General features: G+C 32.4%; 1 protein-coding gene across 5 annotated transcripts in view; it reads right to left on the minus strand.

Annotated features, from left to right (window-relative positions):
- Positions 1–3,793: 3,793 nt before the first annotated feature.
- INTS13 (integrator complex subunit 13) overlaps positions 3,794–27,482 on the minus strand; it is a 44,849-nt gene continuing 21,160 nt past the window's right edge. The window contains exons 6-17 of one of the 5 annotated variants that reach the window (XM_077170364.1): positions 27,382–27,472; positions 25,935–26,063; positions 24,340–24,424; positions 17,368–17,457; positions 17,104–17,211; positions 15,797–15,975; positions 14,578–14,748; positions 14,159–14,313; positions 13,640–13,870; positions 12,519–12,658; positions 5,909–6,044; positions 3,796–4,231 (exon numbers count right to left, since the gene is read on the minus strand). In XM_077170364.1, coding sequence (XP_077026479.1) covers positions 4,192–4,231; positions 5,909–6,044; positions 12,519–12,658; positions 13,640–13,870; positions 14,159–14,313; positions 14,578–14,748; positions 15,797–15,975; positions 17,104–17,211; positions 17,368–17,457; positions 24,340–24,424; positions 25,935–26,063; positions 27,382–27,472 — 1,555 coding nt within the window. In that variant the 3' untranslated portion in view covers positions 3,796–4,191. Of the gene's footprint in view, positions 4,232–5,908; positions 6,045–12,518; positions 12,659–13,639; positions 13,871–14,158; positions 14,314–14,577; positions 14,749–15,796; positions 15,976–17,103; positions 17,212–17,367; positions 17,458–24,339; positions 24,425–25,934; positions 26,064–27,381; positions 27,473–27,482 lie in introns of all 5 variants that reach the window. The other 4 variants (XM_077170365.1, XM_077170367.1, XM_077170368.1 and 1 more) reach the window with 4 other exon arrangements.

Raw genomic sequence — 27,482 nt, forward strand, 5'->3', positions numbered from 1 at the left:
GAAAGGGTTGGCTTATTTTTTTTGCTAAACTCATTGACTGTCATCTAAATTGTAGTAACCCTGAGTATCAGGATTAACTACCCTGACATAAGGATCTACTATTATATCCTGGTATAACAGAGCATTACGTTTAGTCACTGGCAGTTCCCTGAAATGGTGTTCTAAAAGGAAAATTCAGGAAATAATGTTTAAACTAAAGAGGCCTGATGCAATGTCCATCCAAATTTTACATATGCCATACTACCAGAAAACAAAGTTAGCACAACTGAGAACATCACATACAGTGGAATCTGCCTCACACTGGACCTAGACAGTAAGTTACTAATTGAAAACAGTATTCTAGTCTCATCTAGCATCGACATTACCCCCTGAATCAGAAATGTCCTTCTGGCTTTGTTATTAAGTATGTCTACTGATTGAGGCAGCAGCAGCAACTGCAGCTTAACCATTTCTGTAAGAACCATTAAGACTTTCCTTGTTTCTCAGTCCTGGTGTTTCAAAAGGAGAACCATAATAAAACTGACCAAGAAACGTCTGTGCTAAGGCATCAAAAGCCACCCATTCTGGAGTGTGAAGTTCCATCTATACCCATCTATATAGAGACAGGTATCACTGTCTTTTCAACATCACCCTTACAGAGAAAATGTGATCGCTGTCATAGAAACAAGAGCAGCCATTCTTCCAGTGTCCAAAATATCAATCGTCATTCCATTATGAAATAGATATCATTAGCAGAAGAAAAGTGAGTAATGTTATTGGAAATCCAAATGCCTCAACAACTGTATGAGAAACAGGGACAACTGATTTAGCAATTAGGTAAAATAATCACTAAATCAAATTGTTAAAAGATAATAAATGATTCATTCTCTGTGTTAACTGTATAAACTTATTACTGATTAATTCTAATCACTTATTTCCCTTTGAAAACCCTGATGGTCAATTATGAATTAATGTAATTCAGGCCACCACTACCATAAACCAATAGTGTAATGACTCATCTGTTACAGCAAGTAATTCCACCATTAGCAAAAGCATCTCCAAATGTGAAAAATGCCATAAAATGCCAGTCCAAGTTACTCATTACAAGCTTCAGAAAAGGCATGAATAATTTAACAATAAATAATAAATACTTCAATAAGTTAAAAAGGTTTTCTATATATGGGCAAACAATTATGGAATTTTTTACCTCACCATCAAAGTCTCACCATCAGCTAACAAACAAGATCATCACACTGTGATGAGATGATCAAAATTTAAACAACAAACAAACCTTCCCTCAATTCTATTCTCTTATCAAGCTACCATAACTGGCAAGGACACTTTTCTTTGCTACATTCTTTTGAAAGAGCTCATACACTCTTAACTTCACTCAAGTTACATTTCAACAGTTACAATTTAGTTTTTATTCCCACCATTCCATAACAATAGCCTTTTGGAACAAATTATCGGCTTCTTTCCTGGCATATACAAATGCCTTGTCTCGGTTCTAAACCTTCTGAACATCTACATTTCTGCAGCTCCTATGGCATTTCTTTAGTACTACCTCTCTGACCTTTGTTTTTTTCTCTTCTATTCCTTTAAACATGATCCCCAAGGACAGTTCTTGAACTTAAGTATATAAATTTAATGCAACATTTATTTTAAAATAGCTTATTTTCTCTCTCTTTTTTTTTTTAATATACTGATCTAAACTGTTCATTGCTTATTAACCCATTCCTGATCAAGAGATTATAGGGGCCTTTTAATTCAATGCCACCTTTTCACCTGTGATTCTTGTTCATTTTCAATTGATTCAGAACAGTCATGACTGACATTCATTCAAAATGTTACAAGTAGGAAAATTTTATCAGATACTAAACCAAGTTTGCAACTTTCACTAGAAAGACCTTGTTTCAATATACATATGATGCTAAATTTACCATCTCTACGAATATTAAGGCAAGGCATAAAGACAAATATATAGATTGAACCACATGGAATTACAAAAATTTGATTACTTTTTCAGATAAAAATGGCAATTTCATATTGTTCATATAGTCATTTAAAGTGTGAAAATAATAGATCTCAATGAAATCAATCCAGAAAAGTATAAATTCAAACCCTAGAGTTTCATAAATTAAGTCTAACACTTCAAATCTTTACAACCATATGGAAAGTTATGTATTTGCTCACATTAGTAGCACCTCTATAACAAAATTAGCACTTCGATGCTTTTGTAATAATACATATTTGTCCAATTGTACTGGTGACTTTAACTGAAATGTGCCAAAGATATTAATTCAGTAACTAAATGCCTCATAAAACAATCTTGAACAAAATAAGGAGACTATTTTGCCTGGTGCCTGGTTGAATACCATAAAGTTAGGAATACAGGTTCAGTAATCAAGAACTCAAACAATTAATGGCTCTGTTTCAAAACCGAGCTGTATGTTGTTCATGCTGATTTTTAATACTTAGTCTTCCATATGTACTTTGTTTTAAAAGAACCAAAAACTAATGGCCATTCTTCTATTTGTGTCCTAAAATCATCAGTCCACCAAGAGGTTGTAATATGTATCCTGAGATAAGATCAAGCATAGACTGACTTTCTGCGCGGGGTATGGAGGCACTTAATTTCAGGTGCTCAAAAGAAGTCTAGTCAAGTAGGCAGAATGAATCAGCTGGAGAGTCCAGCAATCAATATGGAATAATACAGGCAACTACTGGCGTATGGTGGTTCAAAAATACAGCCACAGATATTCCTCTTATTGGTAGAGTACAGAAACAAGAGTCCATAAACAGTATCTAAAAATGGAAATTTAGAAGTAGACAAGACTATCAATAAGTAGCATGACCTTAGTAGAGAAAGGAAGAATCATAAGTTGAGGAAGGTAAAACAAGATGCTAGTTTATGAAGATGGGTTGTGAAGGAAAGAACTCTGAATCAAAGAATAAACAATGAACCCCAATTCGGTCCAAGTTGAAAATTGGTTATCAAGGTTAAGAGACAAAAAGGCCAGAGTCCAACTAGAAGTAAATATTATCAAATAATTCAGTACTGGGTTACAGCTCCTTAAGTCTTTCCAAGTGTAAGATCTTGATACATGTATACCTGAACATAGTGTGAAGGAATTTAGAAATGGCACTATTAGGGAAGAGGAGAGATGCTAGGGCTGAGAATGAGACAGGGGGTTAAAAAGGAGAGCAAAGTAAATTACACTAGGTTGACAAGGAGGCCTGCTGAACCCATATTTAAATACCAATTTATTTTTTTAATAGAAATATAAAATCCCAAAATTGAATCACTGTATTTAAGTGAAAAGCTTTTCCCTCCTTTTCAAAAACTCTCAAAAGAAAAATGGCAAGGCTAGAAGTATCATTCAGCATTGAAAAACATGTTTTTGTAACATGTTATGAGCTTCTTGATAAAGCACAGGAAGAACAGTCTCCAGACATACACCACATACCCATGACACTTCTGAAAGACAAGGAGTCCTAGATTCTATCAACTGATAAAAACAAATGACTTAGTATTACTTTCTTCTAAACCTGTAAAGAAAAATCTCCTTTTTATTTCTCTTTCTATATGATATGAAAAGTCAACGGATGGTAAATTTTTAGCAGAAAAGAAATGTTACAGCCCAATACTAGTAAACAGAAATCTATACCAACAATCTAAAAGTTGCTTTTAGATGGGCAAAAAACACACAGGCAAATAATTTAAAATAAAACACAAAATAAACAAAAAAGTTCTTTTTTTTGAAAATCATTGTGATGCGATTAATAGGCAAAATTTTGTAATAAATATTGCATATCTCACCTAAATTTGATAAAATTTTAAAAGCTGTCGACAGTAATCAAATGAATGTCTTTCTCCTAAAGTAATACTCCAATGTTTCACATTTTAGATATATTGAGTTTTATTTGGCAAAGAGAAGCCTATGAATTTTTTTAAAAAACATTTCCAGAGGAACATCCTTTACCATAAAATAAAATTGTGTGATTTAGAAGGACAAATCTTAAATGTATATTTTTGACATATGTGCCAATTTTACAATTAGTACAAAAAAGATAAAGTTAGCTGAAATATTTTAAAAATGTAAAAACCAGTCCAGGCAACATAACTATACAATCTTGCTGTAAAAGTACTTGTATCAAATTCTGCACAAAATATTTATGGAATCTACTAAATTTAGTTCCTCAAGTCACGCTTCACTGCCGGCTGGCTTTTCCATTTTCTGTGGTTTCCATCCTGAAAACCAGGAGAGAGAAAAAAAAAAAGAATTAGTAAAATAAAGCACTCACTAACACCCAAATTTTCCTCCTTAATTATCCAACTTTCACATGAAAATTAAAATCTACTACATTCATAAAAAAGACCACCACCAATACAAAGAACTAAAGTTAGGGTTCTAATTAGTCCAACTTCCTTGTTTTCATTTTACAGATGGGTGAAAATTGAGGCCCAGGGAAATTTAGTAACTTTCCCAAGGTTACATTTCAAAGGCCACTGTTTTTTTTTCACTCTATGACTCTCCTTCTTCAAGCAAAACCATGAAAAACCTCCCACCATTTAGTCAAGGATTTATTTCCTTTCCCACTAAAGAATTTCCTTTACCAATACATTTTTTAAAAGGTTTCTTCTAAAAAATAGATTAAAATAATCAGAACTGACATTTTACAGTTAAAAGTCAATACTTTTTGAAGTTCTAATACATGCTACTATGGATAAGCCTGGAAGATATCATGTTGAATGAAATAAGCCAGACACAAAAGGACAGACAGTACATTATTCCACTTACACGAAATAGCTAAAAAAAAAAAAAAAAAAAAGCATATTGGTAGACGTACAAAGTACAGTACAGGTTACCAGCAGATGGGGAATTAATACCTAGTGGGTGTAATGCCTAGTGGATGTAAAGTTTCTCTTTGGGGTGATGGGAAAGTTCTGCTAAAGGATGGGGCTGAGAGTAGCGCAAAATTGTGAATATGATTAATACCACTGAATGGCATGTTTGGGAGTGGTTAGGATGGTAAGGTTAATGTTGTAAATATGTTTCTACAATTTAAATTAAAAAAAGAGCAACAAAAGAGGCAATGATAATTAACGCAGCACATGAATCTGGACTGGACCTAATAATGACAGAGAAAACACCCAGAAGGACATTATTAGGATATATGAAAAAACTGGAATACAGACTGTAAGCTTTATATCAATGTAAAATTTCTTGAACTTGGTAACTGTACTTAAGGTACAAGCACAAATGAACAACCTTATTCTTAGGAAATGTACATGGAAATACACATTAAGTGATCAAGGAGCGTGATGTATGCAATCTACTCTCAAATATTTAAAAAATGAATGAAGAGATTGATGGATAGTATGATAGAGCAAATGTGGCAAAATATTTAAAAGTGGTAGATCTGGAATCTGGATAGGGGAGTATGTTGGAGTTCTTCATAAATTCTGTATTATTTTTACAATTGTCTTGTAAATTTGAAATTATTTCAAGATTAAAAGTAAAAAATAATCAATATTCCTAAGACTATATTACTTGATAAGAAAATATATTCCCCCATTATATAATACAGATTTCAGTATTGCTTATAAAGTTTTTTTAATATGATTTTTCCCTATATGATGTTTATTGATCATTAAAAAAATTCTAAGAAGTAAATACTTTAAAAGTTACATTCACTACAATTAGAGTCTATGAATGCCAAGAATCTCTTTACAGGTAACATATCAATTCAGCAACAAAATGAGGTAGAACATAGTTAAAATAATGACGAGAGCTCATATATAATTTTCATTTTAATAGTCTACCATAACATTAGTAATAAAAAAATTGCTGAACACAAAAAACAAGCAGTGTATTATAGTATAATACAGGCAATTAACAAAACCAATTTCTGTAATAATACAAACCCATTTTCCTCTTTAAGATGTTGATATAACTCAGCTCTGTTATTAACAGAGTTCAAACGTCCAGCAAACTCCTGATGTTTTCTGGAATTAGCAGTATTGATTCTATTACTCCACAAAGATAACAAGGACACTGGGCCTGGAGTTAATTTGAAATAAGAGGGGGTAAAAGTAGAATAATTTATTATTTCAAAATTTACAAATTTGCCTTTAATTCTACTGTTCATTTTACATGGTTATGGTAAAATGATCTTATCCTTATTCCATTTTAGAAAGGAAATCTCTTCATAAGGTTAGGAAAAAGAAATTTAATAGTTTACTATTTTATAATCTACAATTTAATTAAATTTACCTTTAATTCTATTTTTCTATTCAAATAATTGAGGAAAAAACATCTTCTTCCCCTTATTATCTTTTAGAAAGATATATCAACAGGTTAGGAAATAGGAGTTTCATTACTCCAAAGAATCAGTAAACATACCTTCCCTCTCACTTTAAAGTTTTAGTAAAGTATTTGTGAAAGGGAACTCACAATGTCAGTCAATCAATATCAATTTTATGTGTGTGCTTTATGTGACAGGACAGATTCACTGTGAAGAATTACAGAACAGGAAAGGAAAAGCATCAAGCTGCTGGCATAACAGGACAAGGGAACAAATAAGAATTTTTTAAAAGTTTTTCTTTACTCCAATGTAAATATGCATGTTAATGGTCAAAACAGTTTTACAAATTTTGTGATGAAAACAACTATCTCTGTGTTCTTCCAAGAGGCAGTCATTTTCACCTCTTTGAGGTGGCTATTTTGGTATTTATCACCATATCTCTAAATAGCTTTAATGTTACTTCCAGACTATTTTCAGTTTTAGGTATTATTACATATTGTCTCCTTCAGAGACGATAAGGATTTGGCCATCCCATATCTACAACCTCCCAATTTAGCTATATCACTATTTTGATTAACTCAACTTTCAAAGTTTTATTATTATAATGTAAATATTATTCATAGTTTATGCAAGTAGAAAACTATGACTACTTTTTCTTACCTGTACAACTTCGTCTTTTTTCCTGTATTAACAGCAATCTTGATTTCTCAGTACTTAGATTTCTATGTACTCATCACTAATTCAATTTCAGACTTCACTACTTTGCATGTCTGGAAATGCATGCAAAATGCATTTTGCATGGTAAAATGATCTTATCCTTATTCTATTTTAGAAAGGAAATCTCTTCATAAGGTTAGGAAAAAGAAATTTAATAGTTCACTACTTTATAATCTACAATTTAATTAAATTTACCTTTAATTCTATTTTTCTATTCAAATAATTGAGGAAAAAACATCTTCTTCCCCTTATTATCTTTTAGAAAGATATATCAACAGGTTTGTCCTTCAAACAAGGGAGAGTTAATCTCAGATAAACAGAAACTAAGAGAGTTTGTCATCATGAGACCTACCCTACAGTAAACACTAAAGGGAGTCGTATAGACTGAAAGGAAAAGAAAAGGGAGAGGCTTGGAAGAGAATGTAGAAATGAAGATTATTGGTAAGGGTAATCAACAGGATGAAAAGAAAGACAAAAATAAGATACAACATATAAAAACCAAGGGATAAAATGGCTGAAGTAAGTACTGCCTTTACAGTAATAACACTAAATGCTAACAACAGATTAAACTCCCCAATAAAAAAGCTGAGATTGGCAGAATGGAAAGTAGAATTCAACTACAGGGTATTTACAAGAGACTCACCTTAGACCCAAAGACACAAATAGGTTCAAAGTGAAAGACTGAAAAAAATATTCTTCACAAACAGTAAACAAAAAAAGAGTTGGGATAGCTACACTACTACTATAGGCCAAAATAGACTTTAAATGCAAAACTGCTATTAATTTTTTCCTTATATAACATGTTTGTTCAAAGTTTCCCAGTGCTTTTTTATGACTTGAACATTTGCTTGGTGCCAATTTCAGTGGGTGAGATACCTAGTCCTGGTTGTTTTTACTTACAGGGAAAAAGCATTATTATGTAACGTAAATATTTTTAAATACAGTTGGTTATAGCTCTCCTTAACTTTTTTTTGTTTAAGAGATGATATAAAGTAACTTGAAGTAGCATATTTATCAGATATGTCAAAAGCTCCTAGAGGGCCCAATTTATACATGGCCCACATTAAATACAATGTGAATATTGTAGATCAAAGAGAAGGCATAGATATTATCTTCTAAAGAATGCCTTATCAGCTTTTGATACGGAATACCAATCTGAAATCTAGATTTTAGGTGGTTTTTATGGAATTACTTTTCAGCCATAACTGTCAGAAAATCGACATGCTCAGATAACCAATGAGCCCTGATGATTTTTGTAATCCTTTGACCAAAAATACTCTGCCAATTACTATGCTCTAGTAGAACAGTTAGGCAAGAAAAAGAAATAAAAGGCATTCAAATTGGAAAAGAAGTAAAATTTTCACTATTTGCAAATGACATGATCCTATATATAGAAAGTACCAAAAAAATCTACAACAAAGCTACCAGACCTTTGATAATAATCAAGTTCAGCCAAGTGGTGGGATACAAGATCAACACAGAAAACTCAGTAGTGTTTCCATATACCGATAATAAGCAATCTCAGGAGGAAATCAAGAAAGACAATTTCATACGCAATAGCAACCAAAAGAATCAAATATCTAGGGATAAATTTAACCAAGGATATAAAAGACCTGTACTCAGAAAACTCTCATTAATAACTTATTAAAAACTGCCTATTCTGTGAGAATGACAGAGGGAGATGGTAATTACCATTACAGATGGTAATACATATTTTAAAGCTTTAACTCATGTGTGAGACTAAAGCAAAAAATACTCATTTGGTACAAAATTTATATTTTGACCAGTGCATCTCCTAATATAACTTATACAGTTTAACTGAACACCATAAGTACATGGAACCTTGAGCAGGGCATGAAATTTTGTAGGTTTGTCCAGAGTGATGCCCTGAAAAATCCCAGAGTGATCTGAACAGTAAATAAAACAGTATTTGCAAAGTCTCCTTGGGGGAATGATGAGAAAGAGGGAAAATTTATCTTCCCCATTTGGAGAAGGCCTGATAATCTTGCAAGCAGTGAGGACAACAAAAACAATAGGCCAAACCCTCACTCTTGAGGTTTGAAATTTATCCGTGCAAAGGATAGGCTAAACCTACTTAAAATTTGGCATAAGAGTCACCCCCAGGGAACCTCTTTTGTTCAGATGTGGCCTATCTCTCAGCCAACACAGCAAGCAAACTCACTGCCCTCCCCCTCTTTACATGGGACATGACTCCCAGGGGTGTAAACCTCCCTGGCAACATGGGACAGAAGTCCTAGACTGAGCTGCGACTCAGCATGAAGGGATTGAGAAAACCTTCTCAACCAAAAGAGGAAAGCGAGAAATGAAACAAAGAAAAGTGTCAGTGGCTGACAGATTTCAAATAAAGTCAAGAGGTTATCCTGGAGGTTATTCTTAAGCATAGATAACCCCTTTTTAGTTTAAGGTTATTCTTATGCATAGATAACCGCTTTTTAGTTTAAGGTGTATTAGAGAGGCTAGAGGGAAGTGCCTGAAAATGTAGAGTTGTGTTGCAGTAGATGATTGTATAATGATACAGCTTTCACAAAGTGAATATGTGATTGTGAAAATCTTGTTCTAATGCTCCTTTTATCTACGATATGGACAGATGAATAAAAATATGGATTGAAATAAATAACTAATAGCAGGGACAGATGTTAAAATAAATTGGGTAACAGGAAATACTTGTGGTCAGTGAGAGGGAGTGGTAAAGGGTATGGTATCTATGAGTTTTTTTTCTTTTTTTTTTCACATGGGCAGGCACCAGCAATACCCAGTCTCTGGTACGGCAGGCAAGAACTCTGTCACTGTGCCACCATTCATTGCCCGCCCTCTTTTTTCTTTTTATTTCTTTTTCTGGAGTGATGTAAATTTTCTGACAAATGATCATGATGATGAATATACAACTATGTGATGATATTGTGAGCCATTTATTGCACACCAAGTACAGAATGTTCATACATTAAGAATGTTTGTGTTGTATGCTGATTGGTGTTATTAATAAAAAATTTTTTTAAAAGTCTGTGAAGGAAGAGGAATGAAAATATGTAAAATAAAAACAAAAACAAACAAACAAAAAACCCTGCCTATTCTATCTTTAACAATCAAAACAAGACCAAGGAGGAAAAGGCAAAGAGAGGTAAACAAAAAAAAAGTCTCAGCTTATTGCAGTCACTGTTTACAGTACCAACGTGTTCTCTTGAGGTCACCCAAATCATGGCTCCAAGCCTCAAATGCCCTGCTTCAACTGTGACTTGTAACTTATTAAATTTCTTTTTTAAAAGCAATTCTGTTTCTGGTATATTGTATTCTGGCACCTTCACAAACTAAAACAGGGGCAGAGGAATACAGACAGAGAGTTGTGTATACTATTGAAATTAAGCTGGTACTAAAACAAATAAAATTGTTATGGATTTAGGATGTTAAATTTCAGCCCCATGGTAACTACAAGCAATATATCAGAGAATATCTAAGTTCACAGACACAGAAATTAGAGTACAGGCCAGGGGCAGGGAACAGGGGGAATGCAGAGTACATGTATAGTGGGTATAGGGTTTCATTCTGGGGAGATGAGAAAATTTAAGTAAAGGAAGGTGATGAGAGTACTGCAGTACTGTGAATGTGATTAATCCCATTGAATAGCAGGCTTGGAAGTGGTTGAGATAGGAAAGTACATTGTATGTACTCGAAGAAAAAATAAAGGAAGAAAGAAAAAGCAACTAAAGAGACAATGACAATTAAAAGCAATACATGATCCTGGATGGTAGATCTAACAAGAGGAAAAAAGACTTAAACGGACATTATTGGGAAATATAAAAAAATTGGAATATGGACTATAAAGCTTTTTATCAATGCTAAATTGTGTGACATTAGTAACTGCCCTTAAGGTGGTTACATATGTGAATATCCTTGTTCTTAGGAACTGTACATGGTAGTATTAAGTATTCAGAGAACATGATATGTACAACCTACATTCAAGCATTCAGAAAATGGATTGATAGAGACAACAAAGGTGACAAAATGTTAAAATTAGTGGATATAGGTATTAGGAACAGGGGTGAGAGTATGCTGGAGTTCTCTGCATGGGTGTATCGTTTTTGTAACTGTTCTATAAATATAAATGTATTTTAAAATAAAAAGTTTAAAAAAAATAGTAATAGTCACACTTCCATTATGGACAATGAACAATTTTAAGTCTCTGCCCTTAAAATGTTTCAGACTAATAATAAAGGCAAGATGTTAAAAGCGGTATCAAGGCAGTACTCTAAGTGCTACCATTGTAGTAATCCTAAAATGCAATGGATCCACGAGGGAGAAGCATGTTAATTGTGAAAGGAGTCAAGGAAGTCTTTCTTGAAAGAGCAACCTAAACTAAAGCCTGAATGATATGCAGATATTATCAAGAAGGAAGAGTGGGCATTCATGACAATAATTATTTCTTGATTGTGTATGTTCCATCCCAGGACACATCATCATGTAAGTCATTTGCCTAATATGTGTTTTGGTTCCTTGCAACTTCCTATCGTAAATAATGCTTTTTAGACCGATTTTTCCAAGTGATGTTGAAGCACTTTATAGCACTCCTAAATTTTTCTTCCAAATCAATAGTGGCATACTTTGGCTTGTGAGAAATAGGATAATTTATCCAAAAAAAAAAAAGGCAAAATATATTTGCCAAAAAGACAAAAATGGTAAGATTACCTTGAGGGTGCTCAATGATCTCAAAATCAGTCAAATGGAGAATACAAACAGGTAATAAAATATATAAACACTACTACCAAAATATTTTAAAAGTAAATAAGCCTATCTTCTTCCTCAGATGAGCCACTATCAACCGTTGTCTAGCCAACCCTGAGGTCTTACTGCCTTGAGAGAGACAATGAACCTCCCATACAGGCAAAATATCAGACAGTCCTTTGGCATCCCCTCTCTGAATTATCCTAAAAGGACCAAATCTGGTTTATCTTCAAGATAAGTAGGCCTAAAAAAATTTTAGGAGTTCCCAAAACCAAATCATATCTTTGGTACCTAAAATTCCTTTTAAGAGGAAATTAAATCACTCAATCTATAAAAGGCTTTACAATGAAATTACAGTTCAAACTATTACCTTCACTGAAATTTATCCATACCACATTCTAATTTATGAGCTAGTGATATCAGATTCTTCCCTAAATTCAATAAGAGTTTACAGAAAAGAGTTTGTTTTTAACAACCCAGCAGTTAATATAGTGTCAGGAACATAAATAGATTCAAGTTTACATAATCAAAATTGACTAAAACACAGACTTTATCACAGAAGTGCTTATTCTCCAAAGGTTTCATTAATGGGGGTATGACACTATTTTTTCCTTAATGTTGACAAATGTATGTGCTCCCTTTATTTTCTTCCCAGGTTACAATAGACTCTCCAGGCAGAGTTAGAAACTATTCTTCATATGCACAACCATATTAAACAACACTGTATGAAACAGACATAAATTGCCAAACTCTTTACAAACATCCTGCTACCTTACCTTTTGATTTTTCCACTGCTGGAGTTTCATCCATTTCAACAAGGGGCTTCTTATTTGGAGGTTCTGGGGAATCAGGTGAATCTTTTATAATCTCAGCTTCTGCTAACTCCTCTTTTCCACGTTCTAAAATACCTTTCAATCTTAAATAATGAAATTTAAAGTTTAAATAATTAAAAGTCTAAGTCTAAGAAGTTTAGATATTAGAATATCTAAATATCTAGATATTTCATGTCAGTCTTAAGAAAAAATAGGTAGTATCACAAAATAAATGTAGGGACTAATTAGAAGCTGAACCTCAGTCTAAAACCATGTAAGAAAACCTAATGAACTGCACAAGTTTCCCTTTTCTTTCAAAATAAGAAAGCAATAATTCAGTAATGGAGTTACCTGTAAAATATTAAAAACTGTAGGAAAACTTAAGCTAAACCTAAAAAGGTCAGAAACAACGTCATTAGAAAGAAACTTCATAATTTTAATTTTTAAAGGATTGGACAAAATACTATTTCAGATTACAAATAAGATAAAGAAGTTCATTCTCTGATCTATGTATTATGAAAATGTATTTACATTCTAAAACTTAGAGATTTAACTCCTACCTGATTTTGAATTTCATCAGGCCACAGAAACACTTCCTACATTCCCAAGGGCTTCCTGTGCCTGCTTTATAATAGCTACTCCATACTTTCGTGTAATCCCAGACTGACTGTGCCTGTCTTATCACAACATCACAACACTGTATGTTCTTCCAGGACAGAGATCTTATGCTAAGTACTTGCACATCACAGGCATTCAATAAATACTTACTAAAAAAATAAATAAACCTATGTCTTTAACGTTCATAACACACAAAGCAAATACTGATACCAAACAGCATGTACAGTGCTTTTCAAAAGTGAGTTAGGAAAAATTAACACTAACTTTGCTCCTCACAGTAAAAAATTATACCTCTCTAAGACCAAAAGTGTTTCTAGATTTTAAAAATGATAAACTCATTATTGTAAAATGAAATAAACATATATTAAATGATCTACCATTATAAAGCTTGAATATTCAAATGCGTTATATTCAAAACATGATATACTAAAAGGTGACATAGTGTAATATTAATGCCAAGAAGTTACCTCTCTGAATCTTGCCAAGATTTTTCTTGTTCATACTCCTTCATTGCTTTCTCTGCCTTGTCCTCTTTGTCCTCCCTCTTTCTTCCTCGTTTCTTCCTTTCTTCTTCTTCAGGGGGTTTGCTTCTACATGCCATCAGACATTCCAAAACTCTTTGATGTTTCTCAGAGTTGTTAATATGGGCTCTGACAAGGGTTTCTAATTCATTCCACATGATACGGTACTGTTCGTCTCTAAGGAAAAGGAGATTAAAATTTACATAGTTTTAGAATTACTCTTGAAGTAATACTGAAGTATCACTCACTACAGGTAAAGTAAAAGGAGATAATAAGCATGGACTTCTTTTCTCTTACTTGATACTGATGGGAAGAATTCTAAGTTAGAATGTATCCAATGTTGCTATTCTATATTATTTCATTCAAACACATGTATATGTATATTTTCACACCCCCAAACATATAATTTAAAAGCTTAAAAAACATTTATGTATCAAGTAAATATGACGTAGGGGGGAAACCTACCTCTTAGGACCTTTTCCTCTTGTACCAACTGTGGAAATAGGCAGAGGATCATTTTTTCTTTCCATATCAACTAAGTTGTATATTGTTTTTTGGCAGTTTAACACATCTTCTTCTGTCAAAGACTCTTTCACAATTACACTGGCTAATGGAACTACCTATAAGATTTTTTTAAGAGAAAAAGGAAATCTGTCTTGAAAAACACGCTACCAAATATCAACACACCTAGACAGAACTTCAATTGATTTTAAAGATCACCATAGCAAGAAAACTTATAACCATCACTCTGATTTTCAATTAACTGTAACAAACTTGCATATTTCATTCATTGCTTGAAAAAATGGTATAATTTGATAACAAGTTTTCTAAACTGATTCTAGAAAACTAACCTAGAAAAAACTTGAAACTATTTCACCACTTACCGCTTGCATGTTGAAAATGGTGGTTTGTGAAATAATCATAGGCCAGTAACGGGTGTGTTTTTCTAACTGATCTTTAGCTCGTTCCAAAGGGATCTCAAGACTTCCATCGATCTTATATCTGGGGTCTAGAAAAGGAGTTAATCTGTTTTCCCTCATAAATTCACCAAAATCCTAATGATAACCAAATAAGATAAAATTAGAAATTATTTTCTAATGTTTCAGTATGGATTACATCTAATAGTTTGATTCCCTGATGTCTTCTGTCCTGTGATATGCAACAAAGTATTTTCTCTAATAGCACCCTCCCCACTATTAATGTTTTTTTCTTTTTGAACATGAAACTTATTAATCTTTATATACTGGAGATGAAGAAAGCCTCAAAAATAAATGACACTTTCTCCTTCTTAAAAACCAAGGAACATTCACTTTTCTTCATTTGTACAATTTAACTATTTTCCGTCATATATAGGTAAAATGAATTAATTATATTAGAAGACCAACCACTTACTACTACCTTGACATAAAATCATTATGTTAATAGTGGTTATAACTGAATGATGGAATTATAGGATATTTTTGCTTGTTTCTATTTTTTTTAATTGCTGTTGAAAAAAAAAGTCTAATGGAAAAACAATTACTTAAAGTAACACTTTGTAGTTTACAAAGTACATTCATATATAGTATCACATTTAATTTTCACAACCACCTCAAGAAGTAGAAACTCATGAAATGTCAAACATCAAAGAAGAGAGAGGGAATGAAAAATTATAATCAGAACATTAGAATTTTATGTAAAATAAACTCGATTTCCTTGCACATTAGTCTATTCCACTCTCAATAATACAAAAGTTTATAATGTTATTTCAAAGTAGCAGCAATCCAAATATTCAAATATCTGAGTCATTTAAGTTATTGGAAATTAAGGTCCATAGATAATATTAGCTCAAATCTATTTCCTCTCCTTTCTGTATTTTCAGTATTTCAGGGCTAATAGATTTTTCTCAGTATTTGCTGAATATATAAGGAAAACTACATCGTGATAAGTATTTTGAGTAAGTATTGCAGGAAATTCACCTACTTAAAACAATAAATATCAAATGATAAATTTCTTTCAAACTTCTTTTTGTCACAGATTCTAACATATATAGGCACTCAATAATTACTTGCTGAATGATAATAGATTCAAGATTTAAAATTTATATAGACATAAGTGCCTTACTGTAATCCGGTAGTCTGTAACTCTTCCTCCACACCCTTCACTAATTGAAGGAGGATCTTCTAGAATGGATCGAGAACTGCTAAGGACGTGCAAAAATATTTCTCCTCCATGGCTACTAAGCATATGACTAATGACTTTGGAACCTGACTTGCGTGGTTGTTCCAATAAAACAGAACGACCTGTCAAAAGCAAGATCACTCTATCAGTAATGAAATTCAAATGGGCTTTTATTTTTACTATTAAAATTTATGTCTAGATTTTTCATTTTATTTATGTACCCCATATTTTAATCCGCATTGCTAGTTTAGTATATCTGCATTTGAATTTCTAAAAATGTGAATTCTAGCCTCGGCTTTCTCTTGGTTACTCTATACAGACAGTTTTTCTGAACAAATATAGTGGTCTCTGGTATAATGCCTGTTCTATTGTTCACTCCATTATAAGTCTATATAAAATTTTTATCCTGGGCATCAAGAGGAAAAATGAGACAACTGTTGGCTAATCCTCAGGTTATGAATGCTACAAAATCTCTGGGGAGAATGCAGAGTCTTGATTTACACCCTGATACCCAATGATCAGCACTTTTATCCTAACTATTTCACATGTCCAAATGTTATTTTATATGGACTTTATATATTTCTTGAAATCAAATTGTGCTTAACACACCAATGAAACTAACCTTATGATACAGGTAGACTGAATCTTTAGATCAGTGGTTCGAAAACCTAGCTATTCATAAGGATGACTAGGAGATTTTTTAGAATTTAGATTCACTAAATTAAATCTAATTTGGATTTTTTTAAAAATTTTCACACAAAGAAACCATAGATCTAAAGTCATATGTAAGAAAGATACAACGCAATACTGAAAATACAATATTTATTTATGATAAAGATATGGGGTTCAAAAAGAAAAGCTTCAATACATACTTTGTAAATTAAAATTCAAAGTGCTAAGATAAATGGTTTATATCATTTTACCTTCCAAAATATTCAATTTGGAATCTAAAAGGCAAAAATTTTAAATAAAAATACTTAAAGTAGAAAAGCATTAAATAAAACTTGCTTAGACACAATAGTGTGAAAATGAGATATGAAGCCAAGTTATTTTTAAAGCTTAGCAAAACTGCTAAAGGATATTTCCAATTACTTAACTTTAAAACAGTTGGGGTTAATTTAAACAAAGTGGTTAGATTATACTGAAGAAAATTCTTTTCCAGAATTTAAGAGTTCAATTTTTTACATATTTTCACCAACAATTTCACTTACAATAATCTCAGAAAAAAAACATTAAATGATAAAAGTTACCATTTAGAAGAAAATTAGTAAGGCAGGAGGAAGGTCTACTATTTACATCTACAGGTGAAATTCGATAAGCTCCAGTGCAATAGTGTAATTCTGAAATAGAAGAAAACACTGATTTGAAAGAATATAAAGAAATATTCTGACATCTAAAAAAAAAATACTCCTTGAGACCCCGAAATAATAAAAAACAAAAGTTCAAAAGAAAAAAAATTGATACTTTATGAACCTTTTGATTCTATTCTCTTCTAATTATTTAAAAATACCTACCAATGTTATTTGTCCTTGGCGTGCACCACTTTAAAGTTATTGTTTCCTTAAATGTGGCTTCTCTACTGCTGCTGCCCAAGTGGGTATCACCTTTAAAAATAAATCAAAGAAACATTATCATTACTAAACAGAGCATAAACTTCAAATTGTTTACCGAGGAGTTCCAAAAATTTTAAGTTCCATGAAAGAAAATACTTATAGAAGAATATATTTTAAAAGTCCACCAGAAAAATGCCAAATGGAGTTTGGATATTAGAGCTAATGAAAATAAATATGTAATTTTCTTGAAATTTATCAATAATTAACCATATAATTTCAGCCACTACACTGAAAGTCAAGAGCAAAAATTTTTAAACTTTTCAAGAATCTACAACTTTTCCCTCCACACACACACACAAAATTAATGATAAAATAATAGGGTGAGTAATCAGAGATAGCTTAAGGCATATAAAATGCACTGATCATACCGAGTCTTAATGAATTTATTTGGAAGAAACAGAAAACAAAGGATCAAGAAAGTAATTTAGAAGGAGATATAACAGTGAACACTTTGTACCATGATGGGTCTTATAGAGGAGTAAAGAGATGTTAACCAAATAATAATAAACAAATGTAAAATAATAAAACTTGACAAAGGCTATGAAGAAGATACACACAGTGTTATGAGTGATATACAGAAAGTTATGACCTATTTTGAGATCTCAGGTCCTCCTTGAGAAATAAAAATTGGTCCAAGTTCTAAAAAAGAGAAATAGAAATTAACTAAGAAAATGGAGAAAAGAATATTCAGGTAAAGAAAACTGCAGATAGCAAGATCCTGTGGTAGAAGACAGCATGAAGAACACAAGAAATGCAAGGTGGAAACACAGAGAAAGGGGAGGATGCTGTGAGATGAAAATGTAAAAGAAGAGGGCTAGACCATGCAGGGCCTTGTAAGATATTTAAACTATTTGTCTTTATCCTACGGGCAAGAGAAAAGCATTGGAGTGCTTTAAGCTAAGGGAAACATCGGTAGCATTCTAAAAGTTATTTTAGCCAGCCAGACTAGAGGGGATTCAGATAATCTATTTAGGAGGCGACTATGGAATCCTAAGAAAAAAATCCTAGGCTCTATTAGAGAGATGGTAATGGCAGTGAAGATGTGCTTGCGGATGTATTTGAGAGATAATGAGTAGATACAATCAAGAAAATGTGATGAGAGATGTCTTAAATATGACAAAGAGATTTATGCATTATATAACAGGATAGAGAGCAGGGCCATTCACTAAGAAAGAGAATACTGGAAGATTAGTTCAGGGGGCAAAGTTCATAGCATAGGTTGTTTCAGACATATTAAGTTTAAGGTACCTTAAAAATATCTAAAAGATGACAAGTAGGAGAATACATAGATATGGTACATGGAAAAAAAATCTGGGCTAATGTGTAGGTCTGCTCAAGGCTCATTCAAGATCTATGTTTAATGCAATCTTCCCACTAAAGCGTTCCGAAATTCTAAAGGTATAATAACATGCAAGCTCTCCTGTGTTCCACAGCATAATGTTTCCCTTCTTACCCAGAGCATTTTAAACATGGTGAACACTGTGCCAGTTTGATGCTGTTATATACCCGAGGAAAGCCATGTCCTTGAATCCTCATTCAGTATTGCTGGGTAGAATCGTTTTTATTATTTCCATGAAGATGTGACCCACCGAATTGTGGGTGGTAACTTTTGATTAGATGGTTTCCATGGAGATGTGTTTCCACCCATTCAAGGTAGGGCTGCTTACTGCAACCCTTTAAGAGGGAACCATTTGGGAAAAACCTTGAACCACTAGAGCCACTGGAACCAACAGAGTCAACAGAATAGACAGAGCCCTGAGGAAACCACTAAAGAGAAAACTAGCAGATCTCACCATGTGCCTTTCCAGCTGAGAAAGAAACCCCCAGCCTTCTTGAACCAAGTTATCTTTCCCTGGATGCCTTAGATTGGACATTTTTTATAGGCTTGCTTTAACTGAGACATCTTCACAGTCTTAGAATCATAAACTTGCAACTTAATAAATTCCCCTTTTTAAGTCGTTCAGTTTCTGGTATATTGCATTCCAGCAGCTTGCAAACTAGAACAACTATATACAGAAACCATATACCATGCAGACAATTAAAGGTCAAATCACAACTATTTTAAAGAAATATTTTGTCACAAAGAATATTTTTCACATTTTCCCTAAATTTTAAAAACTATTTAAAAATTGATACTAGCTCATAGGTGCCTAGCAATTTACACATAGACAGCCTCCTGGCCCCTTCCCATGCCCAATCAGAGCTGGCCCACACTCTGAGTATAGGTCCCTGGTCTCAGTTTGGGAGGAAGCAGAATAATACTCATGCACATACTGGGTGCCTGTACGTCTGTAACAATCCGGTCACAGCCTAAGGAACTGAACCAGGACACCTGTCACAGGCTCACCATCCCAAAACTTGCCCTATGTAGGCAGCTCGCATTATTCTCATACAAAATGATGTACATTCATTCTGACATGCAGAGTCAAATCACAGCTGCTTGGGGCAAAGGACTATTGGTTGTGGGACATATAGTGTGGTGCCTGGGACTGTAAGGAAGTACAGTTTCCTAGGGAAAACAGAACACATGGATCTATGTAAACAAGGGAATTTCCAGGTTCACAGGCACATGATCAGGATTCAGTACAGATGCAGAAAAGACTACACTTGCAGCGGGCTACTCTCTAAACTCATTGTATGGACAGACTCTGAAGAAAAACACACACAGATACCAATCTTGTAAAGTCTGGGGAAAGATGTTTTCTCTTATTCTTTTCTTTTTTAAGCCCCTGACATTCAAGTAAATCTTTTTCAGAATACTACCTGAAAACAACATTAAGGTACAGATGCCTCAGTGTCTAAATTCCAGATATCAACCTTAAAAAAATCAAACACCGAGGTTGCAACAAGAGATTACAAAACATACAAAGAAAGAGGAAATGATAGCCCATACCCATATGAAGATGCAGGATAAAACATTACACAACATCAACAAAGAGGACCAAACCTGGAACACACCAAAGACTTTAAGAAAATGGTCCTAAATATGGTCTCAAAGAGCTTAAATATATATATATATATGTGTGTGGAAACTAAACAATACACTCTTAAATAACCAATAGGTCAAAAAAGAAATACCAATGAAGATTAGGAAATACCTTAAGATGAATGAAACTGAAAATATAGCATACTAGAACTAATGGGATTCAGCAAAGGCATGCTAAGAGGGAAATTCATAGTTCTAAAAACTTACATTAAAAAAGATGATCACAAATCAGAGTCCTAAACTCATAACTGGAAGATCCAGAAAATTAACTGCAAATTAAATCAAAAGACAGCAAAAGGAAGGAAATGACAAAGATTAAAGAGCAATTAAATGAAATGAAAAATTTAAAAAAACAATCAATGAAACCAAAGTTGGTTATCTGAAAAGATCAATAAAAATGACATTTAGCTAGACTGACCAAAAGGAGAAGAAGAAAAAAAAAAGAAAAGGGGGCTACAAATAACTAAAATCTGAAATGAAACATGAAAGAGGGAACATTACTAGGAACCACTAGATATAAAAAGGATTATAAGAAGGTATGAACAATTGCATGCCAACAAGCTCCTAGAAACATGCAAACTATCTCCACTGACTCAAGAGTTAGCAGATCTCAAGAGACCAATAAGAAGTAAAGATATTGCATCAGTAATCAAAAACCTCACAAAAGAAAAGTCCAGAACCAGATGGCTTCACTGATGAATATCAAATAAAGTAGTACTCCATATTAATAGAACGAAGGAAAAAAAAAAAACACATTATCATCTCAATCAATACAGACTAAGCACCTGACAAAATCCAGCATGTCTTCTTGATAAAAAGAGCTAGAAAATGTAGAATAGAAGGAAACTTCCTCAACATGATAGAGGGCATTTATGAAAAAACCCACCACTAACATACTCAATGGTGAAAAACTGAAAGCTTTCTGAGATTATCAAAAAGTCAAGGACACCCACTCTTACCACTATTACTCAACATAGTTCTGGAAATTTTAAAGAGAGCAGCCAGGCAGGAAAAAGAAATAAAAGGAATCTTAACTGGAAAGAAGTAAAACATCTCCCATTTGCAGATGATATGATCCTATATATAGAAATAATCCATAACAAAGATAGTAGAACTTATTAAATAAACAAATTCAGCAAAGTGGCAGAGTGCTAGAATAACATACAAAACTCAGCAGTGTTTTTATATACTAATAATGAACAATTTGAAGGGAAAAATCCATTTACAATAATAAATAAAAGATTAAAATATCTAGGAAGATATTTAAACAGATGTAAAAAATTAGAAAACATAGCTTCCTATGTTCATAGATGGGAAAACTAAATATTGTTAAGATGTCAATTCCACTCAAAGAGATTTACAGATTCAATGCAATCTCAGCCAAAATTCCAATAGCCTTTTTCTCATAAGTGGAAAAGATAATTATCCAATTCCTATAGAAGAGCTAGGGATCCTGAATAGCCAAAAATAGGCTGAAAAAAGAGCATCCAGGCACTCATGCTTCCCAGTTTCAAAACTTAATCACAGCAGTAGGTACTGGTACAAGGACAGACACACAGACTAATGGAATCAAACTGAAATTCAGAAATAAGTCCTCGCATCTACGCCAACTGATTTTTTACAAGAGTGCAAGTCTACTCAACTGGGAAAGAACAGAGTCTTTGATAAATGGTGCTGGGAAAACTGCATAACCATATGCAAAAGAATGAAGGTGAACGCCTACCTCCACCATATACAAAACTTAACTCAAAGTAGATCAATATAAAATATGAAAACCAGAACTACAAAACTCCTAAAAAGAACACATAAGGAAACATCTTCAGGACCTTGTATTAGGCAATGGTTTCTTAGATTTTATACCAAAAGCATGAGAAAAAAAGATAATACATAAATAGAACTTCATCAAAATTTAAAATTTTTTGTGCCCTTTCTTTACTTCATCAAAAAAGTAAAATGACAACCTAGAGAATGGGAAAAAATATTTGGAAATTCAACAACAAAAAGACAAATTTCAAATGAGCAAAGACTTGAATAGACATTTCTCCAAACAAGATTTACAAATGATCAAAAAGCACATGAAAAGGTACTCAACATCATTAGCCATCAAAGAAATGGAAATCAAAATCACAATGAAATACCACTTCACTTCCATTAGAATGGCCATTACTAAAAAAAAAAAAAAATCAGAAAATTACAAGTGTTGAAGAGGATGTGGAGAAATAAAAACACTTGTTCACCGTTGGTGGGAGTGTAAAATGACACAGATCCTATGAAAAATAGTTTGTGGCAGTTTCTGAGAAAGCGAAGTCTAGAATGGCCATATGGCCCTTAAATCCCACTTCTAGGTATTTGTCCAAAACAACTAAAAGCAGGGACTTGAACAAGTATTTGTACACAATGTTCCTAGTGGTATTATCACAATTACCAAAATACTGAAGCAACCCAAGTATCTATCAACTGATGAATAGATAAACAAAATGTAGTGTATACATACAACTGGAATATTATGCAGCTTAAGAAGAAATGAAATCATGACAAGTGAATACATGAATGAACCCTGAGGACAGTTTGCGTGAAATAACAGACACAAAAGGACAAATATCATATGATCTGATAAATAATTAGAATAAGCAAATTCACAGAGTCAGAAACTAGAATTCAGGCTACCAGGGGCTGGGCTAGGGGTAGGGAATGGAAAGTCAATGCTTAGTTGATACAGTTCTATTTGGGATGATGGAAAGTTTTGGTAATGGACGATGGTTATGGAGTTCAACATTGTGAATGCAATTAACACCACTGAATTATATGTGGTCAAAAGGGAAATTTTTAGGTTGTATATGTATTACTAGAACAAAAACATTTTTAAAACCACAGCATTATACAACACAAACAGTAAACTCTAATGTAAACTGGCTAATAACGAATAATGTAATCATAATAGTCTTTCATCAATTGTGGAAAAGGAACCATGCTAACACAAGGTGCTAACAGGGAAAACCATGGTGGTGGTGAAGGGGGTGGGTATGGGAGCTCTATTTTATTATATATATTTTTAACTTACAATTTCTCTAATGAAAAGAAAAAAAATTTTAAATGACCAAAAAAGGGGCAAAGACCAGAACAGAATTTCTCAAAAGAAGATACACAAATGGCCAATAAGCACATAAAAAGATACTGACTATAAAAAAAAGAGCTCACTATATTCTTTATTAAACATTACCAGATCCATTTATCTTAACTTTTCTCCTGCCAACAATCCATGAAAGGATAGTTCATTATATATCTTAGACATATAACAAATGTTATGATGAATATGGTATTATACTTTAATGTTAAGATTGAATGGAATATTACAATTCATCTAATCCAGCATCTTTATTATAATACTGCAAAACATAAAGTCTGTAAACATCTGGGACTTGCTAGCTGGTGGCAGAGTTTTCACTTAAACTCTTAATTCCTACCTTTAAGTCTTCTTCCCTACCCAGGCTAAAACAGCTGCAGAATGTATAGTTCTGAAGATGATATCTACTAATTGAAATAATTTTTTGAGGGAAAAAAACTGATTTAAATTTCAAAACAACTGATTTTATCTATCATCTTTTCAGATCTTTTCCCTTTCTTTTCCATTTCGTTTGCTTGCAAAAGACAAGCTACAGCATTACGGTAATGGCCATCTTTCTCAATATCTGCACCATTAGCCTAGTCTTTCCCGAAGTAAATTCTATTGAACAATTAGTTCCATAGCCATTAATAGTCAACTAAGTTTGGAAAAGGAGGAATTTAAAAGTCAATCAGGTTTATTTATTAAAGTACTTCTTAGAGCTGTTAAATACTTTTATATGTTAGATCTTACAAAAGAATACTTTCAAGCGTCTTTCACTTACCACTCTTCAGGAAATCTACATGTGCATCTTTGTGATGAAGCAGCTCCACATCATAATTGGCAGATGTATTAGCATGCTGTTCTTCCTTAAAGCAAAATTTAAAACATTTAAAATAACATTTTATTTTCAAAATAATGAAGTTATTATTAATTTTGCTTTAAATGAGATCAAATACATCCAACAATAATGAGCTATAATAATGCTCAGTAATTAATCTATTTAAAGATGCAATAGTTTTCCACAGCAATATGAAATCTATAGAAAATTATTTGCTCTGTGTAAATAATAAAGTACTTAATGATTCTCTTACTTTATGTCCCTTATGTTATGTCAGATGATTAATCCCAAAGTTTTAGAAAATTTTTAAAATTCCAAATGCATTGTTTTGTCAATACTTTATATATACATAATATAACCAAAATAGTTTACATAAATTCGAAGTAAAATAGTTGTAAAAGAAAATAGCATCTTTAAATACCTACAGCAAATTAACAAACACCATTTATACAGTGTAGCAAATACAGACTAATAAACAAGCTTAGCAACTTGTTTTCACTAGATTGTAGAGAGAAACTCCAATATTATATATTTAACAAAAAATACAAAGATTAGAGGGAGAATCATACCAGTAGCACAAAAATACGGTCAAAGTTAAGGTATCTGTCACCTGTGGACTACTTTTCTCATAACTAATATAAAATTATATAAATTAAAGTACACCAATTAAGCTACTTTATTTGTCAATTGTTTCTGCACCCAAACCGTTCTACCAGATAAAAGGTTACAATGTTTTTATCAGTCAATGGCATTAGGAAGAAATTAATACTGAAAAGATTCCATGATGTGATTCAGTGTTTATGGAACGGTGACCAAAGAATTAAACTGAAATATAGAAGAAAACCAATTAAAACTTTTAGATACACTGACACCCTTACTTGCATTTATAGACATAATTCATACAATATCAATAAAACTAATTTAACATTTACTATGGGCCAGGCCTTGTGCTGGCTCAGAGAACTTGATGATAACATAATGAAAATGAACGGGTAGTAATAGATTCCTAAGAAAATCCATTTGTAAATCCTAAGGCTCAGATATATGTTTTTTCAGCCAGAGAGTAATAAACTAATTTAAACTATGACCTATTTTTTCTATTCAGAACCTATTAGTTACAAACACCTTTATAGTGAGTGGACAAAATGAAAATAAGAAATAAAAGACACATTAAAATACACAAAGTAAATAAAATCTAGTAACACAATTCTCAGGAAAAGAATCACAGAAAAGGTAATAATTTAAGATAAAGATAACATTTTAATGAAAACAATGTGATCATAATTTTTAAAAAAGCTCATACAGCATATTCTTATAAGGAAGAAAATTAAAGCATTTTGTTCTGTGATCCTTTCTTGGTGCTTTCCAATATTTACTGACCTGGTCAAAGATACTGAACGTAGGCTAGCAATACAGAAAATATGATATAAAGAGAAAAATTAAAGATTCAATTAAAATAAATAACATATATCAACATCAACAAATAATTTTAAAAAGCAAAGCAGAGCTTCAAAATAACAAGAAAAAAACCTGCCTACCTTCATTGGAATATTTGTAATAGTAGTTGATGCCAAATCAAAATGCTGCTGTACTAAAATATTCAATTTGGTAGCAAGATGCCGTCCTGCACGAACACTATGGACTTCACTGGTTAAAACTGGGGACAACTACAAAAAAAGATGGAAGAAAAATAATTCACACAACATCAATACACTGTAATACTGCACTAAATATTTTACTATACACATACAATCAAATTTCAAAATTTGGAAAAAATAAAAGCCCACAAATTAACCATGATACTTATTTAGCAACAAATTTTCATGTATTCATTCTTCAACAAATTTATATTAAGCAGCACTAACTCTATGTTAGACAGTGTGAGTCATTAGGTTTGTTAGTGAACAAACAAAAATAGTCCCTGTCCTCTTGAAACTTAAGAATAGAATATCTTTTGATTCAGACAGATTTTAGGTGGCCCACAGAAAGAAATATTATAGGAAAAATAATTTTTGTTGAAGAGGATAATACCCATCAGATTAAAGTGCTTATTAAATGTGGAAATCACCACAGACATCTCATTTCATGATCAACAAATGAGATAAAGCAGCCAAAAGTTACTTAAAACAAATTTTATTCATTCCAAGGCAATAATATTTATTGTACATAATTTTTTTATTTATCAGAAGTATAGACAACATATAGCCATGTTATCAAAAGAGGCAAAAAAAAAGTTAACAAACGGGGCTAATACTGGAAACCATCCAAAATTACGACCCAAAAACACAAGGACTTTAAAATGTCACTTCAAAGAATTCATAGACTCATTTGGTAATACTAGGGCAAACTTGACATGTTAAATAAATAATGCTACATGATACAAGTACAGAAAATAATTACACATGAAATGTAACTATATAAATGTATACATCTATATTTCTAAACATAGACTACTGATGGAGAATTTTACGTGATACAAATTCATGAACAATCAACAAAATCATCTTTTCCTTTAAAATTGTTCAAATTTATTTAAAAAATTAAACCAAGGTTGGAAATTAAGTTTTCTCCTGTTCTGGATGAGTAAAATTAATTTCTTTATTACTGGAGTGTATTTTTGCTAAAGAGAATATTGCTTCTATTTGAAAGGGGGAAATTTTTATAGAATAAAAGTAGTCCTTAAAGTAAATGAGATTTATTAAATTTAACTGAAATTTTAGGAATAATACAAACCATGTATAGTATTGCAATGCATTCAACTAAAATAAACAAATGTCAGTAAATAAGCAAAACAAAAAACACTATAAAATCTATAATTACAAGAAAGACTCACCCCAGATGTTTTACCATACTGGTTTCTTTGAAAACTTCAAATTTTTTCTTGACAGAAAATATTGGCAATGTGATCATTTTGATGCTAATTCTTCTAAACATTTATTATTAATAACTCACAATGATACTGTTTCCAATTACTACTAAACTTACATCTTTTTTAGGACGATCAGACACAAGGCTGTCTTCGCCAACCGGGTAGGTATGGATCAAGACCAACTCACACTTCTGAATCTGCATGAGACTTGAGAGGA

The sequence above is a fragment of the Tamandua tetradactyla genome, chromosome 7 (genome assembly GCF_023851605.1).
Source record: "Tamandua tetradactyla isolate mTamTet1 chromosome 7, mTamTet1.pri, whole genome shotgun sequence".
In the NCBI taxonomy this organism is placed as follows: domain Eukaryota; kingdom Metazoa; phylum Chordata; class Mammalia; order Pilosa; family Myrmecophagidae; genus Tamandua; species Tamandua tetradactyla.